Raw genomic sequence first — 22,806 nt, forward strand, 5'->3', positions numbered from 1 at the left:
GTTTTAATTTTTTAATGTTTGATTTATTTTTTTATATTTTTATTTTTTGAAATTACTGAAAATATTTGAATAATCATGTTTAAGATAAATATATTTTTTTATTTAAGCATTATGTATTCGGAGTTTTTTTTCACTTGGAAACAAAAGTGCAGGCCGCCTATTAGTTTGATATTCAAAATATTTATTATTAATTCATAACAAAAATCTTTTTATTTATATTTATTACTAAAATAGTCATATAAATACCTTAATAAATAGAATATAAACATATATATTTTAAACTAAAAATAATAAGAAATTATTAAAAATATTCATATTTAAAAATAATATTATTATATTATTTAACATTTATTATTAAAATAATAAAAATATTATTATGTGTGTTATTATTTATTGTTAAAATAATAATATAATACTATTTATTATTGAAATATTAAAAATATTTATGTTTAATAATATACAAAATTAAAATATTTGAAATTAAAATATCAAAAGACTTTTATTGTTAATATTTTAAATTTTAATTAAAATTAAATAAAATAATTTTATTAATATAATAATTTTTAAGTTGAATCAAGTTCAAATTTAAAATATTATATTCAAAATCTTACTTGAGTAAAATTATAAAATATTTAATATTAAAATATTAAAAAATGGTAATATTAATTTTTAAATTTTTAAATAAAAATATAATTATTAATATAATAATATTTAACATCCAATCAAATTAAGTTTAAACTTAAAAAAATACGTATAAAATTCAACTTAAATTAAATTATACTCAAACACATTAATAAATAATTTTATTCATAAATAAATTTTTTTCAAAAATTATCTTATTTTTGTTCAAAACAATAAGATAATTTTTTAAAAAATTATTTTATTTTTTATTAACCAAGAAATTTTTTTTTATTGATAAATTAAAATTTTATCCAATAAATATTTAAAAATTTAAAAATTATTTTAAAAAATTAATTTTTAGAAAACAAATGAAATCTTAATTCTCAAATCAAAGAAAGGAATACCATTAATAAATTATATAAATGTAAAACTCAAATTTTTTTTCATTCAGATTCTCGAAATAAATAATTTATCAAGTAATCAATTAAACTAATTTTTTTATAAGTAATTATTATAAATGAAATGGTGGAAGTAGGGTCAGGTCAATTTCAAACAGGTTGGTTTGATATTTGATAGGGAAGACAAGAAGCTTCTTGATCAAGAAGAGCGTGGATTTTAGTGATTAATGTGGTGGAGCACCTGTGGTAACTTGAGCTATGCCAATCAAAGTCAGAGCTTTCAATCACTCAAATCATTGTCTAATCACTAATTTTGGAGTTCTTCCCTTAGGAATCGATTGATCCGTGCTTTAAAAAAAAAAACAATCGAATTGCAGTGAAACAAAGGCTTCATTAAAATTTAATAATTTTAAATTTATCATAAAAATTAATTAAACAAGTAAAAATAATTTAAATAGATATTAATCATAAATGTAATAAAAAGTGCATTTATTATCCTTAAAATAATTAAAAAATTTTTTATTTTTAAGTAATGGAAAGGGTTTTTTTCTTAATTCATTTCCTAATGTTAGCACTGTTCATGGAGCTAAAGTGAAAGGACAAAATAAGCTTGGTCATCGGCAGATCATAGCGTTAGAATAGAAGTTGTTCGGACATGAGCCATGACCAATAAATAAATAATTAAATGCTACTACTTAGTTCTGATACCTAAGCAGGAAAAAACAAGGGAATCGAAGCCTGCTTGAAATGACTGAAGAAACAGTATTGCCTTGGTCATTGGTCGTGACAAGAAGTCACAGTAAAAAAAAAAAAAAAACTAAACAGAAACTCCATCGATCTTTGGACTGAGATGACTGTGGCTTAGCATTTAAGAAGTATTGTCATGGTAGCCACAGGTGCCTAGAGATAAAGCCCACGTATTGCGAATATGGTTATGCCACTGCATAGACCGACGAGCTAGAGCTATGGGAAGGTTTGTTCCTCTGTATGGCTAAGTTTAGGGGTTAATTAGGAGATAAGCAACCATTTTTTCTCTTTTATTCCATTAATCAAATTTTATGTAATGGTTAATGCAGTAATGACTCTTATAGGTGTTTGTCTAGTTTTTTTTTTTTTAATCTATTTGCCCCATATTGTTTATAGAAGTCTCAGTTATGATTTGATCAGTCATTTGATTATTCACTGTAGCCGATGAGAGGTTTGATCTCTGCCTTCCATGATCTTCTGCTTTTCTGCAAAAGGTGATTTATGCACGTAGTTGGTGTTGTTTTACACATACAAGAAACACGTGATCACCTCCACTTGGTGTTTCGTGAGTAGTACCAGAACTTAAATACAACATGAAAATGAATATCTTTCAAAATGATTTATTACCTTTGCACTCTTCCGAAAAAAAAAAGTTATAGCCGGACTGCCGGAGTGTGATTAAAAATTGCCTGGCTCAATAATATACAGTAGTAGTAAAAAAAGATAAAGTAACTAACGATATACAAAATGATGAATGGACATTTTATGTCAGTAGCTTTGTTTTGTACCCATATTGATTCACCAAATTCCTCTTTCGGCACGAGCAGTGCCCTAGGGGCTAATGATATTTGAGTCGTTGACCCAACTTGTGGTCAATCAAGCATGCATCCTACTAGGCCATCTCCTTCGCTGGACTGGCTTAGCTAGCTGCTGCTATGGTGATGATGATCATCTGTGCTTGTTGCCCCCAGACGCTGTCACCTCCACCACTAACATCAGGTTTCCTGGTTTCATCAGAATCGAGCATTGTTTCTGGATTGGGTTCTCAGCTGGAGCTTGCCCATAAGAGTAGTCATCATCAATAGAACACCTCTGTAAATAAAAATATCATAAGCACCATGACCAAATTTATCCAAGTAACTAAAAGCTGATTGAAAAATGGCAAATTAAATTAAATCCATTGTGACATGTTAAAGAGCCTAACAGAGATTTTACCTTAACATTTGTGAGATTTACATGATTTTCCTCAAGGAAGTTAATGAATTCCATGAAATTCTCTTCCGTTGGCTGATAGTGACCACTGTATGGCCATATAGCCTACAAAGCAAGGTCGACACAAACAAAAGTCAGTGGTAAACAGTAAGATTAGATGAGTAGAAGACATTAATCCACGGATGCATGAATGTAGTCGTACCTCAAGTACTCCATCACGAGCAACTAATCTTCCAGCCGCTGTGGTAGCACCTCCTGCTAGAAAACTAGAATGTTGAAATTTACCCTTTTCCTTTTGACCCACATATAAGACCCTAGTTGTGCTAAGGACAAATATCCATTTTGATTCCCCTATCGTATCCACCGGTAACCCACTTTGCCTAAAAATAAGCCTCCCATTGTTAACTATTACTTCATATTCTTCACTTTCTTTCTGCAAAGAATTATTGGAATGATAGATTTAAGCAAATATTAGTTTATAGGAAGCCATTATTGAAACTGAAAATTATACATTAAAGCTGTGTTGATTAGCAACGTACTGGTCCAAGATATGTGATACATTGCTGTTGTAGTTTTTTCCTCGGACATTTGTCAAGATTTACTTCTTTCCCATCTCCAACATCCAACCTTTGGGAAACAAAATACACATTTGAGTCTTAGAATGTTATGAACTGCACTTTTTGACTTTTACGTTGTGATGAACAGCAATTTTTCTACTGTTACTTTTCTAAAGTTGAACGGGAAATTTTTGAAAGTCTGCGATGAATAAAATTATATAATAATTACGTACCAGTAGAGGAAAGGATGTGTGCTTTCACTTGAGAACCAAACGTCATAATACAGGTGTAAGTTATGCCCATAACGATGCCATGGATCAATCTGTAAGGAAACAGGGAATGGCACATGCCACACAGTTAGATTATAGATGTTCCATAATCATTATGTCTAGATAAACTGAATGAACCACCAAAGAGGATAAAGTTTCGTCGTTTCAGATTTTGAATATCTTAAAGTAAATTTTAATATCTATTAACAGTTTCAATGAATGTAGTGAATTTCTTCATCAATTGTCTGCAAAGTCACGAAGAAACTTTTCTATATTTCAATGTTGGGTCAAATTTGATTAAGCCAAACTTGTTATCATCTTGTTCTAGCCTTTAAAACCCTAGTTCGAGTTGCAGGTAATTATTAATACTTAACAGTATATCCTCTATGTTTCAGAGAACTTACAGCTTCAAGCCAGTGCTGATGAACCAGTTTTTGAGCCTTTTCATCCTTGGACAAGCCCCTTCCCAACTGCAATTAATAAGTAACAAATGTCATTAATATTGTTAATGAAAGAGACATAACATAAAATTGTTCTGAAAATTGAAAAGGATTCGAATGTATTAAAACTTAAAAGTACCTTTGCTGCTCTTGTCTTGGCTCTTGCCCATCGTACAACTGCAGATTCTGGTTTTTCAACATCGAAGAATGACACACAACTTTGGTTGAACTCTGAAATTAAAAAAGAACGAAATTTGTATTTACTAGTTTAAGAAAATACCATACAAAGTGTCATATTTATATACAAATAATTATCTCTAATTAAGGAAAAATTATAATATCATAATGGTGTTGTAATCTTAAATATTAATTTCATTACAATACCATAATCTTTAATATTATAAAAAGTATGCTTACTTAAAAAAAAAAACTTTGCTTGCATTGACCCACAAATTATATTTATTTTCCTTCAAAACATTAGTAACTGGCTTAGAGATATCACATTTCTCCAGTTTTCATGCAAAACTATATAATTTATATATATATATATATAAACACATGTTAAAAAATGAAATTAGGAGGCCGAAACTACTGACGTGGCATAATGCAAGTTGAGGTTGGAGCTGACGTGACAAAACTTGGTAACAGATTAAAAGATGATGTGGCGTAACACGATAAATTTTTTAAGTTGACGAGACAAATCGCGTAGCAAATTCAACGCTAAACACGTAACAATTTTAAGGATGTCATTCCGGGACACGTGTCATGCTTTCACACAATTTACTGTATATGTGAGATTGAAAAAGTAAAAAAAAATGCCAAAGGAGGCAGACAGGAAGCCAACATCGAGACTTTGACACAAATTTAGAAAAAAAGTAATTTTGTATTTACTAGCTTGAGTAAATATTATACAAAAATGTTTTATTTATACACAAATAATTACCATGATTAAGGAAATAATCGTATTCGATATCATAATCAAAAATATTATTCTAATATAAAGTTAAACATTGATAATTTGTGATTGCTAATTGAGGCAAAAATAACAATTATTATTAAAAAATTAAATCTTATATAAAGTTATAATAACAATTATTAAATGTCTCTTAAAAATTTGTGATGCTAATTGAGGCAATAAACATTGATAATAAAAATAAAATTTTATATTTGCTGCCTAATTGATTCATTTTATATGTTCTAGGTTTTAGTTCCAAATTTATATAAGTAAAATTTTGATTTTTTCTTACCTATTTTGTTATTTTTATAAATAAATTTTCACAATTTCATTTTTTATAAAAAAAAGTCTACATATATATCAATTTCTTAAATTATTAAAAACTTTGAGTCACCTAAGTTTTAATATCTTTTTTTCTTTTATTCATTAAAATTTTATTATTTTAATGATATAATTTGATGAAGAAAAAATTATAAGATGCTAATCTTAAATTCACGCGGTACACAGGAGTATATTTATATAATATAAGCTTTTTTTTTAAATTATAAGATAAGATTTGTGCTTATTAAAAATTAAAAATTTATATATTTAAATTTATGTATTGTAACATAACAAAATATAATATAATATTTACTTTTAATATAATATAAACCTTAAGTACTTTAACATATAGAATAAAATTAAATTAAACTATCAAAACAGACATTTAATACCTTATACTCAAGTTGCACAAAATGTAGTATAAAAAATATTTAAAAAATGATTAAATTTCAAAATAATTTTATTATTTGAATTTTTTTTTTTCTAAAATTGGAAATCTGAGAAAACCAATCCAACTCATATGTTAGAAAGAATGTACATAGTTATTTCTAGTGAAGAATGACTAAATATTGTTGTTTCTTTTAGTTTAACTCTATTAGATAATATTTATAGTATTAAAGAGCGAATAAAAAATAGTTTATAAAATTAATTAAAGAGAAATAGGCAATTAAAAATAAATTTGATTAATTTAAGTAAAATCAAATTAAATTAAGAATTAAAATTAATTGAGAGAGATTTAATCTATTAAAAGTAAATGTAATTAATTTTATTAGAATCAAATTAATTAAGAATTAAAATTTATTGAGAGAGAAGCTTAAGTTATTAAATATAAATGCAATTAATTTGGTTAGAATTGAATCAAATTAACTTAAATTAAAAACATTAAGTAATAATTATTCAAGGCTATACATGTTAAAACTTATACCATCCACATAAGATAATTATCTTTTTTGACGAAGACTTTTGACTTTTATACATTCATATAAGATTAAAGCAAACATGATTAATTTAATCATAATCAAATTAAATGAGAGATTTAATTTATTAAAGTAAATCAAATTAATTTGGTCAAAATCAAATCGGTTAAGCATTAAAATTATTTGAGAGAGAATTTTAAGTTATTAAATATAAATACAATTAATTTAGTAATCAAATCGAATTAAATCAAATTAAAGATATTAATTAATGGATACATGGTAATTATTTAAAGTTATCCATACATCAAAAACTTGGTCTATCCATGTATGACAATTACTTTTTTGCCAAAATTTTTTTACTTTTATATATTTATATAAAATTATAGTCCAACATTCAACCAAAAAACATCTACTAATGGTAAAAAAGATCTTTAAAAATACAGTAAACATAAAATTACAATCATTTTCTAATAAATAGTCAATGTTCTTGCCTTGTTTGAATAAGTTACAATTCAATTTGTAATTAAAATTTAATTTCTCATTATTATTTACCTTAAATTGCTCACAACCAAATTTTATTATTTAACTTTTAAGTTTTAAATTCAACATTAACTTTACACACAATTGAAGTATGCTTCGATGCATTAACATTTAATAATTAACAATGCAATTAATTTAAATTTATTTTATCATTGTAAAACTAAATTTCAATTTAATATACTATTATCTTTCTAATATTATAATGCTATATATTAAATGGAGGACATTCTAGCATGTGAGGAAAGAATTTGAGTTACTTCCAATTAATTAGTCCATATAAAAAATATATTTTTAAAAATTATTACCTATCAACTATTTGATATTCTAATAAAACTTATAATATTTAGAAATTATATAATCATTAAAATAATTACTACATTTTTTATAAAAATAATTTATTAATTTCATTATCTTATTTAGATAAATTTTATCTACCATTAAATTAGTAAAACCTAATATTGATTTATTTTTCATATTATGCAATATTTTATATTTATAATTTAATATCAAATATAATTTAATATTGATTATCAATTTAATTTAAAAGATAAAAAAAGATGAATTTCAAATTTACAAATACATTTAAATATTTAAAAGTTTCTACTAGATAGACATCTAATAATTTAAATTTGAAAAAAAAAAATGAAATAATGTTACAATTACGTGTGCTTTATCACACATTTTACACTAATTTTAAAATTCAAATCTCTTCTTTTAAATTTAAGTTACCAAATACAATTTATAAGTTGTTGAAAAAAATAAGAATAAAATATATTCTCAAATTTTAAGTGCAATTATATATGAATTTTTTTTTTATACTTTGATTTCAAGTTAAAATACTATAACATATAAATTTAGAATTTAAAAGAAAGAATTTCCGAAGGCTTAATTAATTAAATAATTTTATGAAAAATAAAAACTCCATGTATTTCACGGGTTAAAAGCTACTTACATTTATTTTCATTCAAAACATTAGTAATTGGCCTAGAGATGTTATATTTCTCCATTTTTCATGCACAGCTATCAAAAACAGATGTTAAAAAATGAAATTAGGAGGTCGAAAATGCTGATGTGGAATAACACGAGGTAAGGTTAGGGGTCACATTGCAAAATCAAGCTTAGAGACTTGACGCAAATATTTTAAAAAAAGAAAGTTATTTTTTATTTACTAGTTCAGTAAATACTGTACAAATATGTTTTATTTATACATAAATGATTATCACTAATTAGGAAAATAATCACATGCAATATCATAATCATATTTGAATTAAAATTATTATTCTAATTATAGTATCATAACAGTTAATATAATAATTAATTACATTAATACAGAATATTACAAAATATTATTAACACTAATAACTTCACCAGAATTCATCAATCACCACTGCACAATCTGCTAGGTTCCTTCGAGTCCAGTAGCTCTTGCAGACTTTTTGAAGCTTAGCAGCAACCAACAGGTCTTGGTGAAAACAAAACCGCTGATTATGGTAGCGAAAGCGTGGGCATTGGCTTATGCATTAGTCCATTCCAACTTCCCTGTATGTTGAAATAGATTATTGAACAAAAAGTTTTCTCAAAGTTGTTCTTTATGATCAGGTTTGGTAATTCTCAATGTTATTGATTTTTTTTTTCTTACAATTTTATCAGACTCAATTGAGTGTGTTCAGGTCCCATACAAAATTGTAAAGTTTCAAAATGATTTATTACCTTTTCATTATTTAACAAAGGAAAAAAGAACTTTTAGCCAGAAGTGTGATCAAAAATCGCCTGGCTCAATAATATTTAGTAGTAGTAAAAAAAAATGAAGTGAATAACTTCATACAAAATGATGAATAAAAAAATAATGAATGGACATTTTTGTTATGTGTATGCCCCATTGATTCCCCAAATTCCTCTTTCGGCACAAGCAGTGCACCAGGGGCTAATGGTCTTCGAGTCTTGACCCAACTTATGGTTAACCAAGCATGCAAGCTAGTAGGCCAGCTCCTTCGGTGAACTGGCTTACCTAGCTGCTGCTATGGGTCTTGGACTTGGCAGGCCTATACCTGCAATCCCTGGCGAAAGATGAATCTTTGGACTGGGCCTTGGTGAGGGAATTGGACCATAATTCACGAACCCAGGAGCAATCCTTGGTGACAAGTGAACTTGCTCGAGTGCTTTCGACTGCAGCTCGCTAGGGTAGTCGCGCACACAACCAATACGGGGTCCAACCCCCGTGGTCCACTTGTATGACAATCTTTTGGCCAGATTGAATACTGGTGCTTCTGCTTTCTCGCCATTGGTGTTAATCTTTTCATCTAGGTGAAGATCATCCGTGCTTGTTGACCCTCTGATGCTGTCAGCTCCATCACTAACATCAGGTTTCCTGGTTTCGTCAGAATCAACGGGTACCTTAGCTGCGGCTTGCCCATAAGAGTAGTCATCATCAATAGCACACCTCTGTAAACAAAAATATCACAAGCACCATTACCAAATTTATCTAAGTAACTAAAAGCTGATTGAAAAATGGAAAGCTAAGGTAAATCCATTGTGACATGTTAAAGAGCCAAATAGAGATTTTACCTTAACATTTGTAAGATTTACATGATTTTCCTCAAGGAAGTTAATGAATTCCATGAAATTCTCTTCCGTTGGGTGATAGTGACCACTGTATGGCCATATTGCCTGTAAAGCAATGTCGACACAAACAAAAGTCAGTGACAAATAGTAAGATGAGATGAGTAGAAGACATTGATTCCATGGATGCATGAATGTGGTCGTACCTCAAGAACTCCATCACGGGCAACCAATCTTCCAGCCGCTGTGGTAGCACCTCCGGCTAGAAAACTAGAATGTTGAAATTTACCCTTTTCCTTTTGACCCACATATAAGACCCTAGTTGTGCTAAGGACAAATATCCATTTTGATTCCCCTGTCGTATCCACCGGCAACCCACTTTGCCTAAAAATAAGCCTGCCATTGTCAACTATTACTTCATATTCTTCCCTTTCTTTCTGCAAAGAATTATTGGAATGATAGATTTAAGCAAATATTAGTTTTATAGGAAGCCATTACTGAAACTGAAAATTATACATGAAGCTGTGTTGATTAGAACGTACTGGTCCAAGATATGTGATGCATTGCTGTTGTAGTTTTTTCCTCGGACATTTGTCAAGATTTACTTCTTTCCCATCTCCAACATCCAACCTTTTAGAAACAAAATACACGAAAGTCTTAGAATGCTATGAATTGCATGCACTTTTTGACTTCATAGGGATGTGATGAACAGCTAAGTTGAACGGGAAAAATTTGAAAGGCTGCGATGAATAAAATAATATAATAATTACGTACCAGTAGAAGAAAGGCTGTGTGCTTTCAGTGGAGAACCAAACGTCATAATACAGGTGTAAATTGTGCCCATACCGATGTCGTGGATCAATCTGTAAGGAAACAGGGAATGTGGCACAGGCCATACAGTTAGATTATACATATTCCATAGTTATTATGTCTAGATAAATTGAATAAACCAGCAAAGAGGATAAAGTCTCATATTTTCAACTGTTGAAACATATCGATGATTAAGCCAAACTTGTTAACATCCTGTTCTAGCCTTTAAAACACTAGTTAAGAGTTGCAGCTAATTATTAATGCTAAACAGTATTATATCCTAAATGTTTCAGATAACTTACAGCTTCAAGCCAGTGTTGAAGGGCTAGTTTTTGAGCCTTTTCATCCTTGGACAATCCCTTTCCCACCTGTAATTAATAAGGAAGAAATATCATAAATATGGTTAATGAAAGAGACAAAATAAGGAGTCACAACATAAATTTGTTTAATCATTTGAATGTGTTAAAAAGTACCTTTGCTGCTCTTGTCTTGGCTCTTGCCCACCGTGAAACTGCAGATTCTGGTTTTTCAACATCGAAGAATGAGACAGAACTTTGCTTGAGCTCTGCAAGGTCTAATACCTTCCACCATAGCTCCTCAATCACCACCGCACAATCTGCAAGGTTTCTTCGGGTCCTGTAGCTCTTGTAGACTTTTTGAAGCTTAACAGCAGCCGCATCAAGCTCGCTAACGGGTCTTGGTGAAAACAAAACCGTCGGTTCAGGTAGAGAAAGTGTGGGCATTGGCTTATGTATTAGTCCATTCGATTCATTTGAACCCAACTTCCGTTTATCATGAACTAGATTCTTGAATGAAAAAGTTTTCTCAAGTATTACTTTATGATCAGGTTTACTACTTCTCAACGTAATTGAATTTTTTCTTTGAATTTTGTCTGACCCAACTGAGTTGGTCATGGTTTCTGAATCTGTTCTCTTGAAGCTATTTACCCTCAAGGTCACCTCTCCATCTTTTGAACAGAGACTGATGTTGTAGTCCAAATCATAAAACCCGTGACTTAGAATTTGTTGGCAGGCTGATAGAAGCGAGGAAAGTGACAATCCCATAAGCCTTCAATTAGTTTATGACACGACAATCCTGGACCTGTTCAACATGATCGAGAAACTAAATTACAAGATAATACAGATCATGAGATGAAGCTTAAAGAAACAAAAATTCTTATAGGAAAATGCCCAGCTCCCATGTTAAACATTTAATTAGATACTGTAGTATCACAAAGTTCATATCAGAAGAATACTTGAACAAACAGAATCTCCCCCCTCCTGACAGATAACAATCAATGTATGTTCAAGTCCTAAACAAAATTGAAAAAAAAGGCGAAGTTAAAGGCAAAGCACTTGCAAGTTGCAACTGATTAACTCCAATAATTGAAGGGGAAAAAAAAAGAGGAAAAAAAATCAACTCCTATGCGACTCCATTAATCATGAATGTCATCTAACCCAACTTAGAAAAGAATCAAATCATTTCAGAATCATTAAATTATAACCAGAACAATATGAATCAATACCAACAGACAGACTGCATGTAAAGGACTAAGCCATTTCCATCAAGCATCCTAGATGTATGTAAACTCAAATTTTGGCCAAAACTGACTGGTATATCTACCTGTATCCTGAATATACAAGACCTTCAGATATGTTTTCCTTGTTACTCTGTTTCTCTCTATCCCAGAAAAGATTTCCCTTTCGAGTAAATCAAAACGATGATTCTGATTCTGACTGCCCTCTCGATCTTATATAGGACTAGGAGGATAAACTAAAAAGGGAAAAACCATACAGTCCACTAAACCTTCAATGACGCACCAACCCTACCAAAAAAGGCCACGTCAGTCCTTGAAATCTCGTATTTATCAACTGAGATAGGTTTTGAATGATAAAATGGGATTTTAAAAAAATATATGGGTCTAATTCAACGGTTTTTAAGCCTCGTGGTAAAAGACCAGCGTGGTTTGATGAATTCAAAGCTCGAAATGTATGAATTCTTTGTGGAAAATTTGAGGGGCTTTTTTTTAAAGGTCATCCCCTTTCCTTCCTGGAACCTGGAGACCTTGGGGACCAAGAGACATGCTAAAACAAAACGAAGTTGGAGATATACAGATATGGAAGGAGAGAGAAAAAGGAGAGGAGTTGGTCAAACAAAGTAAGCTTGTAAGAGAGGTCTCCATGAAAAGAACACGAAAGCGCTTTAAAATCTCAACACATTTGGATTTTGTCGTTGAGTAGCATAACGGTCAACGAGTGTTTGGCATAGCTTTGGTCAGCCACGCTCCTTTTTTCAAGTGCTACAATAAATTTTTTTCTCTTCTATACGTTCTGTTCTTGTTGCCCACTGTTGCCGTTTTCCCTGCATTTATTTTCCCACCACTTTCCTTGACTTCCCACAACACCAAAAATTACTGAGGAAACCCCACTTTGATATCTTGTCAATTGGGAAACTGATTTTTGATCTTTCATCCATTCATATATAAGATGAGACTGGAAATTTATTTATTGCAACACCAAACGATTAAATTTCTTTTCTTGGATCAAGAATTATCTAATTACTGTGATTGACATGATTTTACTTTTATTTCTCACAGAAATATATGATATGATGATGATATTGTTACATACTTTATGTGTAACACATTATATATATTATGATGATATGATTTGTTAGACGAAAGATAAGCAGGATGGAAACTGGCGGAATAGCTGGACCCCAATTAGCTTAATGGCTTGTAAAAGCTGAGAATGTCCTTGTCGAAAATTAATGCACAGTAGTAATAGTACGTGGGTCAAAATCAAACTAAACTTATTGGTCAAAAATCAAGAACGTCAACTAGTCTGTGATTGATTGGCTTTTCAACTTTATTTTTTTCTTTTCCCTTTTCCCGAGGCCAAACCCAAAATTTGATCCAAAGAGAAAGAAAATAAACACATTTGAATTATTTTTATAGCTAGATGTTTTCTAAAAATAATTAATTTAATATTATTTTTTAAAAATTACATTAAATATATGACTTTATTAAATTCAAGAGGTAGGAATGGTTTTTGATATTATTTTAATCAGTATTGTTAAACATTGACTAACATTTTTCCAGTTGTCAAATTAAAAGAAAAATAATAATAATAATATATCAAAGTTTTAATGACATAATATCAAATTTTTATTTTTAATTGTTTGATTTAATGATCAAAATAATTTTTAAAAAAATTAAAATTTTAACCTAAATTCTTATAATCAATCAAACAAGATCTAACGCAAGCGTTATTCACATTTACATACAATTACCGTTAATTTATTTTTATATTATATTTATATATTCAATTATGTTTTGATTCATTGATTAATTCATATTTTTTATATAAGTTTTTTATAAGCACGATTTATTTTGTTGCAAATGATTCATGAGATAAAAGCAGAGCCATTGATTTTAAACAAATAATGTAAAATCAATTTATATTTTTGTCCTTTCTTTTGTATTTGTGATTATAAAAATAAAAAATAAAAAATTTAATATTTATAAATAAATTATTTTATAATTAATATTAAATTTGTCTATTCTCGTTTATCTGTGTTTTTCATGGCTAGAAAACATTTTTCTGTGGCCTTAACAAAGACAGGAGAGTGGAAACGAAGCATATTTACTATACTTTGTAAGAAATTAATTAGTGAATTCACAAAATAATTGTTGAGTTCAAATGGGAAAAATAGAAATGCTCCAGCGCCGTGGTTTTCCCCATAGCTATCATGTCAGGGTTGGTGAGCCGTCGCCTATAGTGACGTACTGACATGTGAGCCTTATTTTTATAGATTTATTTATTTATTTTTATAGCTACCATATTTAGTTTTTTATTTGTTGCACGTTTGGCATATATAGTTTATCATTTGTACAATTAAGTACAAGGATATAAATAATTAAAATTACACGATCACCTGCACTATGTATAACTTGAAATTGAATTCTAATTAAAAATTTTAATTTGGATACCGTCACTATAATTTTCTTCTTCCCTTCTCAATAATAGGACTTACATATCAAATTATTCATCAGTCAGCATCAAATTAATGTTAAAAAAACATTATATTTGTATAATAATTTTGTTAAAGTACCGTTATTGCAAATTTTTTTATGATTTTATATTTAATTTAATTTTTTTTTACTTATTATTAAATATTAAAATACATCTTTAACGTGTTATCAAAATTCATATTCTATTTTATGATTTTTGTCTTATATATATTTTTTACAATTATTACATGATAGTTACATTTATAAGCGATAAGGGTATATTAAAATATTATTATCAAACATGTCTTAAATTTTAAATTTTATATTGTCAAACTCAAAATCTGGTTTAAAAGTTTTTCTTCCCCTTTTCTGCTGCGAAAATACCACATCCTCGATATTTGATTTTTCATTTGGGGGGAATTCAATAAGAAAGAGCCACGAAAGTTATGCCGAAGAAAATTGTAGCATCGAGAGTCGAGACTAGACCAAAAAAAATTGTGTCAAGTTTTTGTTTCTACATAGCAGACATATGATAAATTTCCTACTTTGACAAAATGAAACAAAGCAAAACTGGTGGGGAAAACTGGTGAGGAAGCGAGCTGGAGAGCAAAACTGGATTTTAACAAACAAAATAAAATTTTAAATACAGAGATGTTCGAAGAATTTTAAAAGACAAAATGAAGAAATCGAGGAAAATTTGAGTTGACGATTTCAATAAGCCGCCTCAAAGGAGTGTTAGTTGATAACCAACAGCTCCTTTGAGAACCTTTTTAATGGAGAAATAAGGGACGGTTTGATGAACATTGAATCATGCCTTCCAACCTTTCAACTTTCCAAAAAAAGACTTGCCTACCTCTAAACATTTAAATCATGAGGGAATACAAATCAAATGGAAACTTATTAGACGTAAGGAACATGAGAAACTTTTTTTTTTTTTTGGTAGTTTAATATTGAAATTCAAGTTGATCCAAGCACTAGGAATTTAAGTCAATGTCAGTGAAGTTTCTCTAAAAACCAATAGGAGTCAATAATATTGAAAATTACAATTACAAAAAAAAAAAAAAGCCTTTTCATGGCCTGGTGGGCAAAAAAACCTGGGCATAATAGTTTTTTGTAGAGCAGTCTTATGAAGCCCAAAATGGCCTACAGTTAGCCCCTTTAAGCAGTACCCTTGAAACTCCAAAGCGCAAAATCAAAACCTTTCTCCGTCGCCCCAAAGAAGGCCTGCTTTAAAAAATGGTGCCAATGAACTACAGATGTCAGCTTGTAAAGTTACCTGTCCTTGTTTTGAAAGATAACACATTATTAAAATAATTATATTATAATTAATCGATTATAATTTAAAATTATACCAGATTTATCAAAATTTTATTAAATTTTATATCTATAAGTATAAATTTAAATAATACATAATTCTTTTTTTGTGATTAAATAATTATAAAATTATAAGAAAAAATAGATTAATATCATGATGATTCATAAACTATACTAAAATATTTAATATAGTATATGAAATTTTAAAATCTTTAACATAGTATAAAAATTATAAATCTGTTAATTAAATAATATTTGAAGAGTTATTTATTTATTAAGTGATATTATTTGAAATTAATCAAGTTAGAAATGAATATTATTATATATGAATTTAATTATTTAATTATATTCTAAACTATTAATTGACTATGTAAGAAATGAGTGCCACTATATGTGAATTGTATATGAATTTAATTATTTAAATATGTTTTAATTTATTACTTGATATGCAAAAGATAAATACTATTGTATATAAATTTAGTAATATAATTATATTTTAATTTATTAATTAATTATAAACTATTATAATTTAATTATAATATACTAATTGATTATTCAATTGATGTGCATTTGGGATTTTAGGGAGCAGTGCATCAAATCCTTTTGCTCCTGCAGTCGCTTGAGATTTTTGGTGGGCTCAACTGCTTCTCAATTCTCATTAGATTTTAGATTATGCTAAAAGGGTCTACATGCATCACTACCACTAACTAGTTAATTATTTATTATTGTTTGTCTTTCGCTTCTTTTAGGAAACAAAGCCACCACCCGAACCACTTTTTAGTCACATGATGATCAAAAGAGGCAAAGCTTTAGCATTTAGCAAAGTGGCTAATAATCATTATAGTCTAACGCCAGCCAAGACTTTGAAAAGCTTGGAACCTTCAAGCGAAGATCAAATCATGAAATAGGCTTTTACAAATAAACTTGTATTTTACTTTGTTAGATGATGGGAAGCATTACTAGTCCTAGCTCTTTATATATATATATTTTTGAAGGGATATTCAGAATAGAAAGAATCGTCAGCACCATCAAAACAAGCTCTGGAATCGTGTTCCTCAAGGATCACAGTGAATAGCTTTTAGTAGTTCAAAGTTCAAACTATAGCCAAGCATCGAATATGTAACACTATGATTTCGACCTGATGTGAAGCAGCAGAATGATAATAAAAACAGTATAGATATTAAAAGGACCAGTGTATAGGATAGAAGTTTTTACAACCTAAAGGACAAACGAAGAGAAATTAAAGAAAAGAAAAAGCTATGAACATTTGTGACAGGGAAAATGTCACTGGTATCAACAATTGTTGCCATCAGCTTCAAGCCTTCAACAAATTAATCAAGGAAGAGTAAATTCATTTTTAGCTCTCAAGACACTTTGCTACCATTCACTTCCTGCAACCAATGGCATCTACAGTAAGACTACATATTAAATAATTATTACTACCATTATTAATATATAACAAGAGCACATAAGATGTATACTTTTGTTTAGTGTGAGGACTAAAGGTATGGATCAGACACAGCCAGTTTGCTCTACCAGCTCACTTGCAAATCCACTCCAGCTACATGGCTTCCAATTGATCAAATCCTCCAACTCAAGATAAATCTTGGAATCATTCACCGATAGCTCTTCATTGGCTACATTTTCTATACCTGAGCTTTCACCTAGTAGATTTTCAGACATTAGATGATAAACAGAACGCATTTCTGGTGCACTGCTCTTTTGATCCTGAAGGGAACAGCAAAAACCATCCTCCATAGAAACCGGAAACTCTTTCGCCTTACAATCAGGCACAAACTTTGAGAACTCATCAGATTGCATTGATTCCATTCCCTCCTGATCAACTTGGTTTCTTTGGACAGTTCCCATAGCCTCAGGCAAGCTCTTTGTTACTTGTGTCTTAAGCAATTTCCTTTTCTTGCTAAATTCCCCCTCATCAAGCTCTTTCTTCTGCTGCTTCCTCTTCTGAATTAAGTGCTGAATAAAATTGGGATATTTAGCTATTTTAGCAAAGAAATTGCACATTCGTTGTTGCCTACACTCAACATACCGAATCCGCTCTTCAACAACACTCAGCTGATGATTTGACTCTTCCTGTTGTTGTCCCAGTTTCAAAACTTCCAATTGCAACGCACTCTTATCTTTCTTCAAAATCTCAAGCTCATCTTCCAATCCTATATTACTAGTTGAATTATTAGCAGAAATAACTCTTCCTTGTTGCTGCTTATTATATCTACTTCTCCTCTTAATGTTTTTCAGCAAATTCTTCTTTCCTCCTTGAAACCCTTCATTTGCAAACTCCCATCTATCTGAATCAATCTTCCTAAACCCCTAAAAAAAAAACAAAGAAAGCTTTTAAATGTCAAAAAGTACAAACTAAGAAAAAAGGGGTAAAAATTCTTACATAAGTGTTGAGTTGGCGAATAAAGCTGGAAAAGTTCTTGTGCTTGAAATATTTGGGCAGGAGATTTTCAGAGAACTTGTGAGAATCCCAAACGATGAAGCTATTGCGGTTAACACTCCAGGAAACAATCGGGTCGGTTTCTGGATCCTCCACCATCTCAAACGTTTTTCTCAAAAACGGCGGAGGACCCGACTCATGTAACCCTTCTATTGGCTTTGGCAAAACATCCCACGAACTCGAAGAGAACGACCCATTGTTACTGATGTTGTTGCAATCTCCGCAGTTCATCATATCATCAACGACTCCCATTTCCTCATCGTCTTCCTCTTTAACTGCTTTTAACAAAGCCTCCTGATCATCTTCTCCGCCGCAAGTAGTGGCCCTTCTAATTTCTGTTGCTGCAGCAGCCGCCACTGGCTCTTCCTTTACTACAATATTTAACTCTTTCTTATTCCCATTTTCTGGTTCACCTTCCATTATCTTCGATTCTTTCAGAAACGCCATCGTGTAGCTCAAACCAAAGCCTTCTCCACCTCCACCATTGTCAGGCACCATCATTTTCTTTGTTTTTTTTTTTTTTTTGTTAGAGGTTTAAAAAATGGGTACGGCAGGAATGAAGAAAGACATAGGGATAGAAATATGGAGATGAAATTGACATTCTTCTGAGCAGAAAATATATCGTGTCCAAATGATATTGCCACGTTTCATTGCTTTTCTTCCTTCTTTGCCATTTGTAGCTATCCTTTTCTTTTGTCCACCTAATCTGAACCCCATATTTTCTTTTATTTACATATCCACCCCTTTCTTGATCCATGTTTACCCGATATGGTGAGGCGACGTGGATGAATAGAGAAGGCAAACGGTGAGTTTAATGTCGTTTTGTGAGGAAATGGAAATTCTTGTTTGTTGAATTGTTGGAGTGACGCTGATAAATGTTGTTTTGATGTTATCTACAAATCTTCACCGTGCAATGGCTTCTCGTAGCCGTTGGATCTCCTCGTGGGGGATTATGGATGGACAAGATCATGCGGTGGCTACGCGACAAGCGTTTGTCTTCCCTCTGCATGATTGCCGCGTGTCGGCATTCCCCTACATTAAAGTGTACTGTCCTTTGTCCGTTTTTGGGGTTCGACAACAAAAAGCATTAATTTCGTTCTCTTTTTTTTTTTTGGAAAGAAAAAACATTGTGTAGTTCTTCTTTTGTTGAGAAATGGTTTACAAAACTCAGCCAATACCGTTGTGCCACCTTATCGAGTGGTGCGGTGAGGAGGCAAAGCAAGCTTTAAAGCGAGGGGGTTGGGAGCCGTACAGGTGGCACCAATGACCGAGTGGCAGTTGGAAGAGTTGGTGGTTGATGGAGGCTGAATTTGCTCCTCTAATTATGAATCATGAATTTCAGTTTACTTAATATTTTATTCGGAAAACTAAGCTAAGTCTCGGTGGTACGTTAAAGTACCACAAATTCGTCAGTTCCCTCATTTCTGCATGTTTAAGCTAAAATATTTTTTTAATTAAGAATTGAAATACTGTTTGATATTTTATTACGGGATGAGCAAAAGTCAATTTGAATCGATTAGATTGATCGAAACTGAGTAAATTTAATTGAATCGATTTGATTTATTCGATTTTAATTATAATCGATTTTTTAAATAAATTAAATTGATTAATTCGATTGATTTTTTATTTTTAAAATTGATAACCGTATTGATCGAATTAATTAATTTTTTAATAATTAAAAATAAAAAATTTGATATAAATATTTTTATTTATTTATTTTTTAAAATATTATTGAAATTATTAAATTTTTTAATAATTTAATTTGAATGATACTAAAATTTAAATTCTATTAAATTAAATTTGTAGTTAAATAATTATTCATAATAAAAAAAATGATAAAAAAATCGATTATTTAACTAAATCAATTGAACTAAATTAATTTTAATTGATTCAATTATAATTAATTATTTAATAATATTTAATTAATTTAATTATTTATTAAATAAAAATTAATTAAATCGATTATTAATTTTTTGAAATCGAACCCACCAAACTCACAATTTACACAACTCCATCTATCACCTATCGGTGAGTTTGTAGGCCAGATTTTCTCTTGGCTCCGTTGGTGTGTGCTTATATACTTGTCAAAAAAGAAAGTTGTCTTTTTCTTTTAAATATTTAAACATTTTTAAGAAAAATATATTTACTATCAAAAGGGGAAGGTGCGGAATTTGTTTCTAACATTTGGAATGTATGAAGATGAAGAGATTATTTAACAAACGAATTCACAGTAAAAAATACAATAATTATAATTATTAAATTTTTAAATTTAAATTTATCAAATATCATCTATTATTATCGATAATATAAATTGATTGAATTACTCATTAGATTCAAAAAAAAAAAAGATTTAATTGTGCTTATTATTTACTTAGGATCGATAATTCAATCCGTTTTCGATAAATTTTGACTCGATTCAATCTTATAGGATTTTTTTTTTTTTTTGAAATTTGAGTTTCGGATTAAGTAAAATTATGAAACAATGGTTCGAGTTTTAGGTAAACTCGATCCGATCTGATATTATATAAAAAATTAATTTTTAATTAATTAATTATTTATATATATTTATATAATAATATTTTAAAATATTTATATTTAAAAAGTAATATTTTATTTTTAAAAAATATTTTATTAATTTCGGATATAAAAAAACAAAAAAAATTGATACAATTAAATTCAGATTTAATAACACATAAAATCAAATCAAATTTGAGATAGAAATAAAATCTAATTCAAACCTAACTCGATACCAACTCTATACTCACCCAATGGCAAATGAATAGGCAGACCGATTGGGCATGGACTCTTTCAAATACCTCTTTTTCCAAATCTTTAATTGATGATGATTTTTCCGCGACCTCGCTCTGTCTCTTAATGTTTTATATGTCTAGTTTCAGTCCAAAAATAAATTTTAACTATTAAATTAAAAAATAAAATGCTACCTCAAAACAAATAAGTATTTTGATAGTGAGTTACCATGCAATTTTCACCGCACAGCAACATGCCATGATATAAATTAAAATGAGAAATAGGGACTACATATTACGCGGAACTCAAACCAAGGTTTCAATCCTGATTGATCGGTCGAAGATAAAGATGAGTTACAGCAACCTGCCATTCCAAGAAGATAAAACCGAATAAGCACTTGAAGAAGAAAAGATTTTATATAAAGGACAAGTCCAACTCACAAATTCCTCTTGTAGTGCTTTAAATTCTAGATCATCATCTGCATCTTCTGTCACCTTTTCCAAGAACTGCATACGAATGAATGTATAAACTAGTGATTGAAAAAAAGAAGATGATGAAATGTGTAATGGGGGATTCTGACAAAGAGATAGGGCAAGCGATTAGTTTCATCAGCTAAGTATAACTTGGGATGACAGATGAATGGAATTTGTCTCAGTTTCATCAGCTAAAGTATAACTTTCTCGATTCTATCGTGATTTTCGGTATCCTTTGAGAAGTGATGGTGACAACTCTAAATTATCACCACCATCCCTGATCCATGCACTCCACTCCCATACAGGGTAGAATTATCAACTATATACCAGTAATTAGAATCTTTCACATGCACTCAACTGAACATAATTCAAATAACTATTTTACACTATATTTGAATAAATATTAATAAAAATAAAATAAAATATTTAAAAAAATACATATAATCATTATTTGAATAATTAAAATTAATAAAAAAAATTCTAACAACTATTATTTAAATAAAAAGTAAAAAAAAAAGAAACGATGCATTATAATAATTTTTTTTAATTATAACTTTCATTGTTTGTAATTTTAAAATATTCTTGGATCATAATATATTTACTATCTTATTTGATTTTACAATTACTACTATATCAATAGTTTTTAATTAAGTGAAATAAGAAGATATTTTATAAATATGCATTAATGAATTTTAAATTAATCTGATATCTCATAAATTTAAAAAATATATCTATTTATATTTAACTATTCATCAAAATCAAATCATCAAAAAATTATAAAAAAATTTTATATTAAAAAATATATATGAAACTTACTTGAAAAAAATATATAGCTTTAAAAAAATTATAAGATAATTATAATTTGTTTAGATTTTTTTAATTAAATTTTTAGTATTAATAAAAAATAAATATAATAATCTTTTTATAAAAAAAAATTTTTCAACTTTCTTTTCCCTAACTTTTACTTCAAATTGGAATATTAAAAAAATTAAATTTATAAAAAAAATTAAAAATTATTTGATTTCCATCTTTTTCTTTTCTTTAAATTAAATATTTATCTAAGCAAAAAAAAAAAAAAAAAGATTTTGTTTCCTTCATTTTCCTTTGCTTTACTTTTCCTTTCTTTCTCTCCCCTCAATCCAAACACAGTATTAGTATTGGTGCGTATCAAATTTAATTTTTGGTTCCTGAACCAGAGAACAATAACACACAAACTTTCTACCACCTTCATTAGTTCGAAGACAACTTGGACTATTAGCCTGCATCCTTTGAAAAGTGATAGATCCTTAGTTTCAAGCTTTTGGACAAATTTTATATGAAAATTTTTAAGTGAAATTTATAAATTTTTTTTAAAAAATAATTTAATAAAAATTTTAAATTAATAGATTCATATAATTCGATATGAAAATAAATAATATATTAAAAAATCATTAAAAAATTATTTATAATTTA

At 29.1% G+C, this 22,806-nt stretch overlaps 2 protein-coding genes and 1 pseudogene across 3 annotated transcripts; all 3 read right to left on the bottom strand.

Annotated features, from left to right (window-relative positions):
- Nucleotides 1-2,580: 2,580 nt before the first annotated feature.
- On the bottom strand, nt 2,581-8,497 carry LOC111302579 (IQ domain-containing protein IQM1-like; annotated as a pseudogene).
- Nucleotides 8,498-8,655: 158 nt separating this feature from the next.
- Nucleotides 8,656-12,526, bottom strand: LOC111303098 (IQ domain-containing protein IQM1-like). Its single transcript, XM_022899131.2, has 8 exons — nt 11,970-12,526; nt 10,820-11,447; nt 10,649-10,714; nt 10,311-10,399; nt 10,079-10,166; nt 9,743-9,973; nt 9,543-9,644; nt 8,656-9,419 (listed from the first exon to the last, which is right to left on the bottom strand). The coding sequence occupies exons 2-8, from the start codon at nt 11,408-11,410 to the stop codon at nt 8,982-8,984; spliced, it is 1,605 nt and encodes a 534-aa protein (XP_022754866.2). The 5' UTR covers nt 11,411-11,447; nt 11,970-12,526; the 3' UTR covers nt 8,656-8,981.
- Nucleotides 12,527-16,829: 4,303 nt separating this feature from the next.
- Nucleotides 16,830-18,685, bottom strand: LOC111303099 (heat stress transcription factor A-2-like). Of its 2 annotated transcripts, XM_022899132.2 has the most exons (3): nt 18,077-18,685; nt 17,154-18,003; nt 16,830-17,063 (listed from the first exon to the last, which is right to left on the bottom strand). In XM_022899132.2, exons 1-2 carry the CDS (start codon nt 18,632-18,634, stop codon nt 17,185-17,187), a joined length of 1,377 nt encoding a protein of 458 aa, XP_022754867.1. In that variant the 5' UTR covers nt 18,635-18,685; the 3' UTR covers nt 16,830-17,063; nt 17,154-17,184. The 2 variants fall into 2 exon arrangements, with proteins under 2 accessions (XP_022754867.1, XP_089598216.1); XM_089742090.1 differs by having other exon boundaries at nt 16,830-18,003.
- Between the last annotated feature and the right edge of the window lie 4,121 nt (nt 18,686-22,806).

Source organism: Durio zibethinus, chromosome 13 (assembly GCF_047325235.1).
Source record: "Durio zibethinus cultivar Kanyao isolate XHJ-2024 chromosome 13, ASM4732523v1, whole genome shotgun sequence".
Lineage (NCBI taxonomy): Eukaryota > Viridiplantae > Streptophyta > Magnoliopsida > Malvales > Malvaceae > Durio > Durio zibethinus.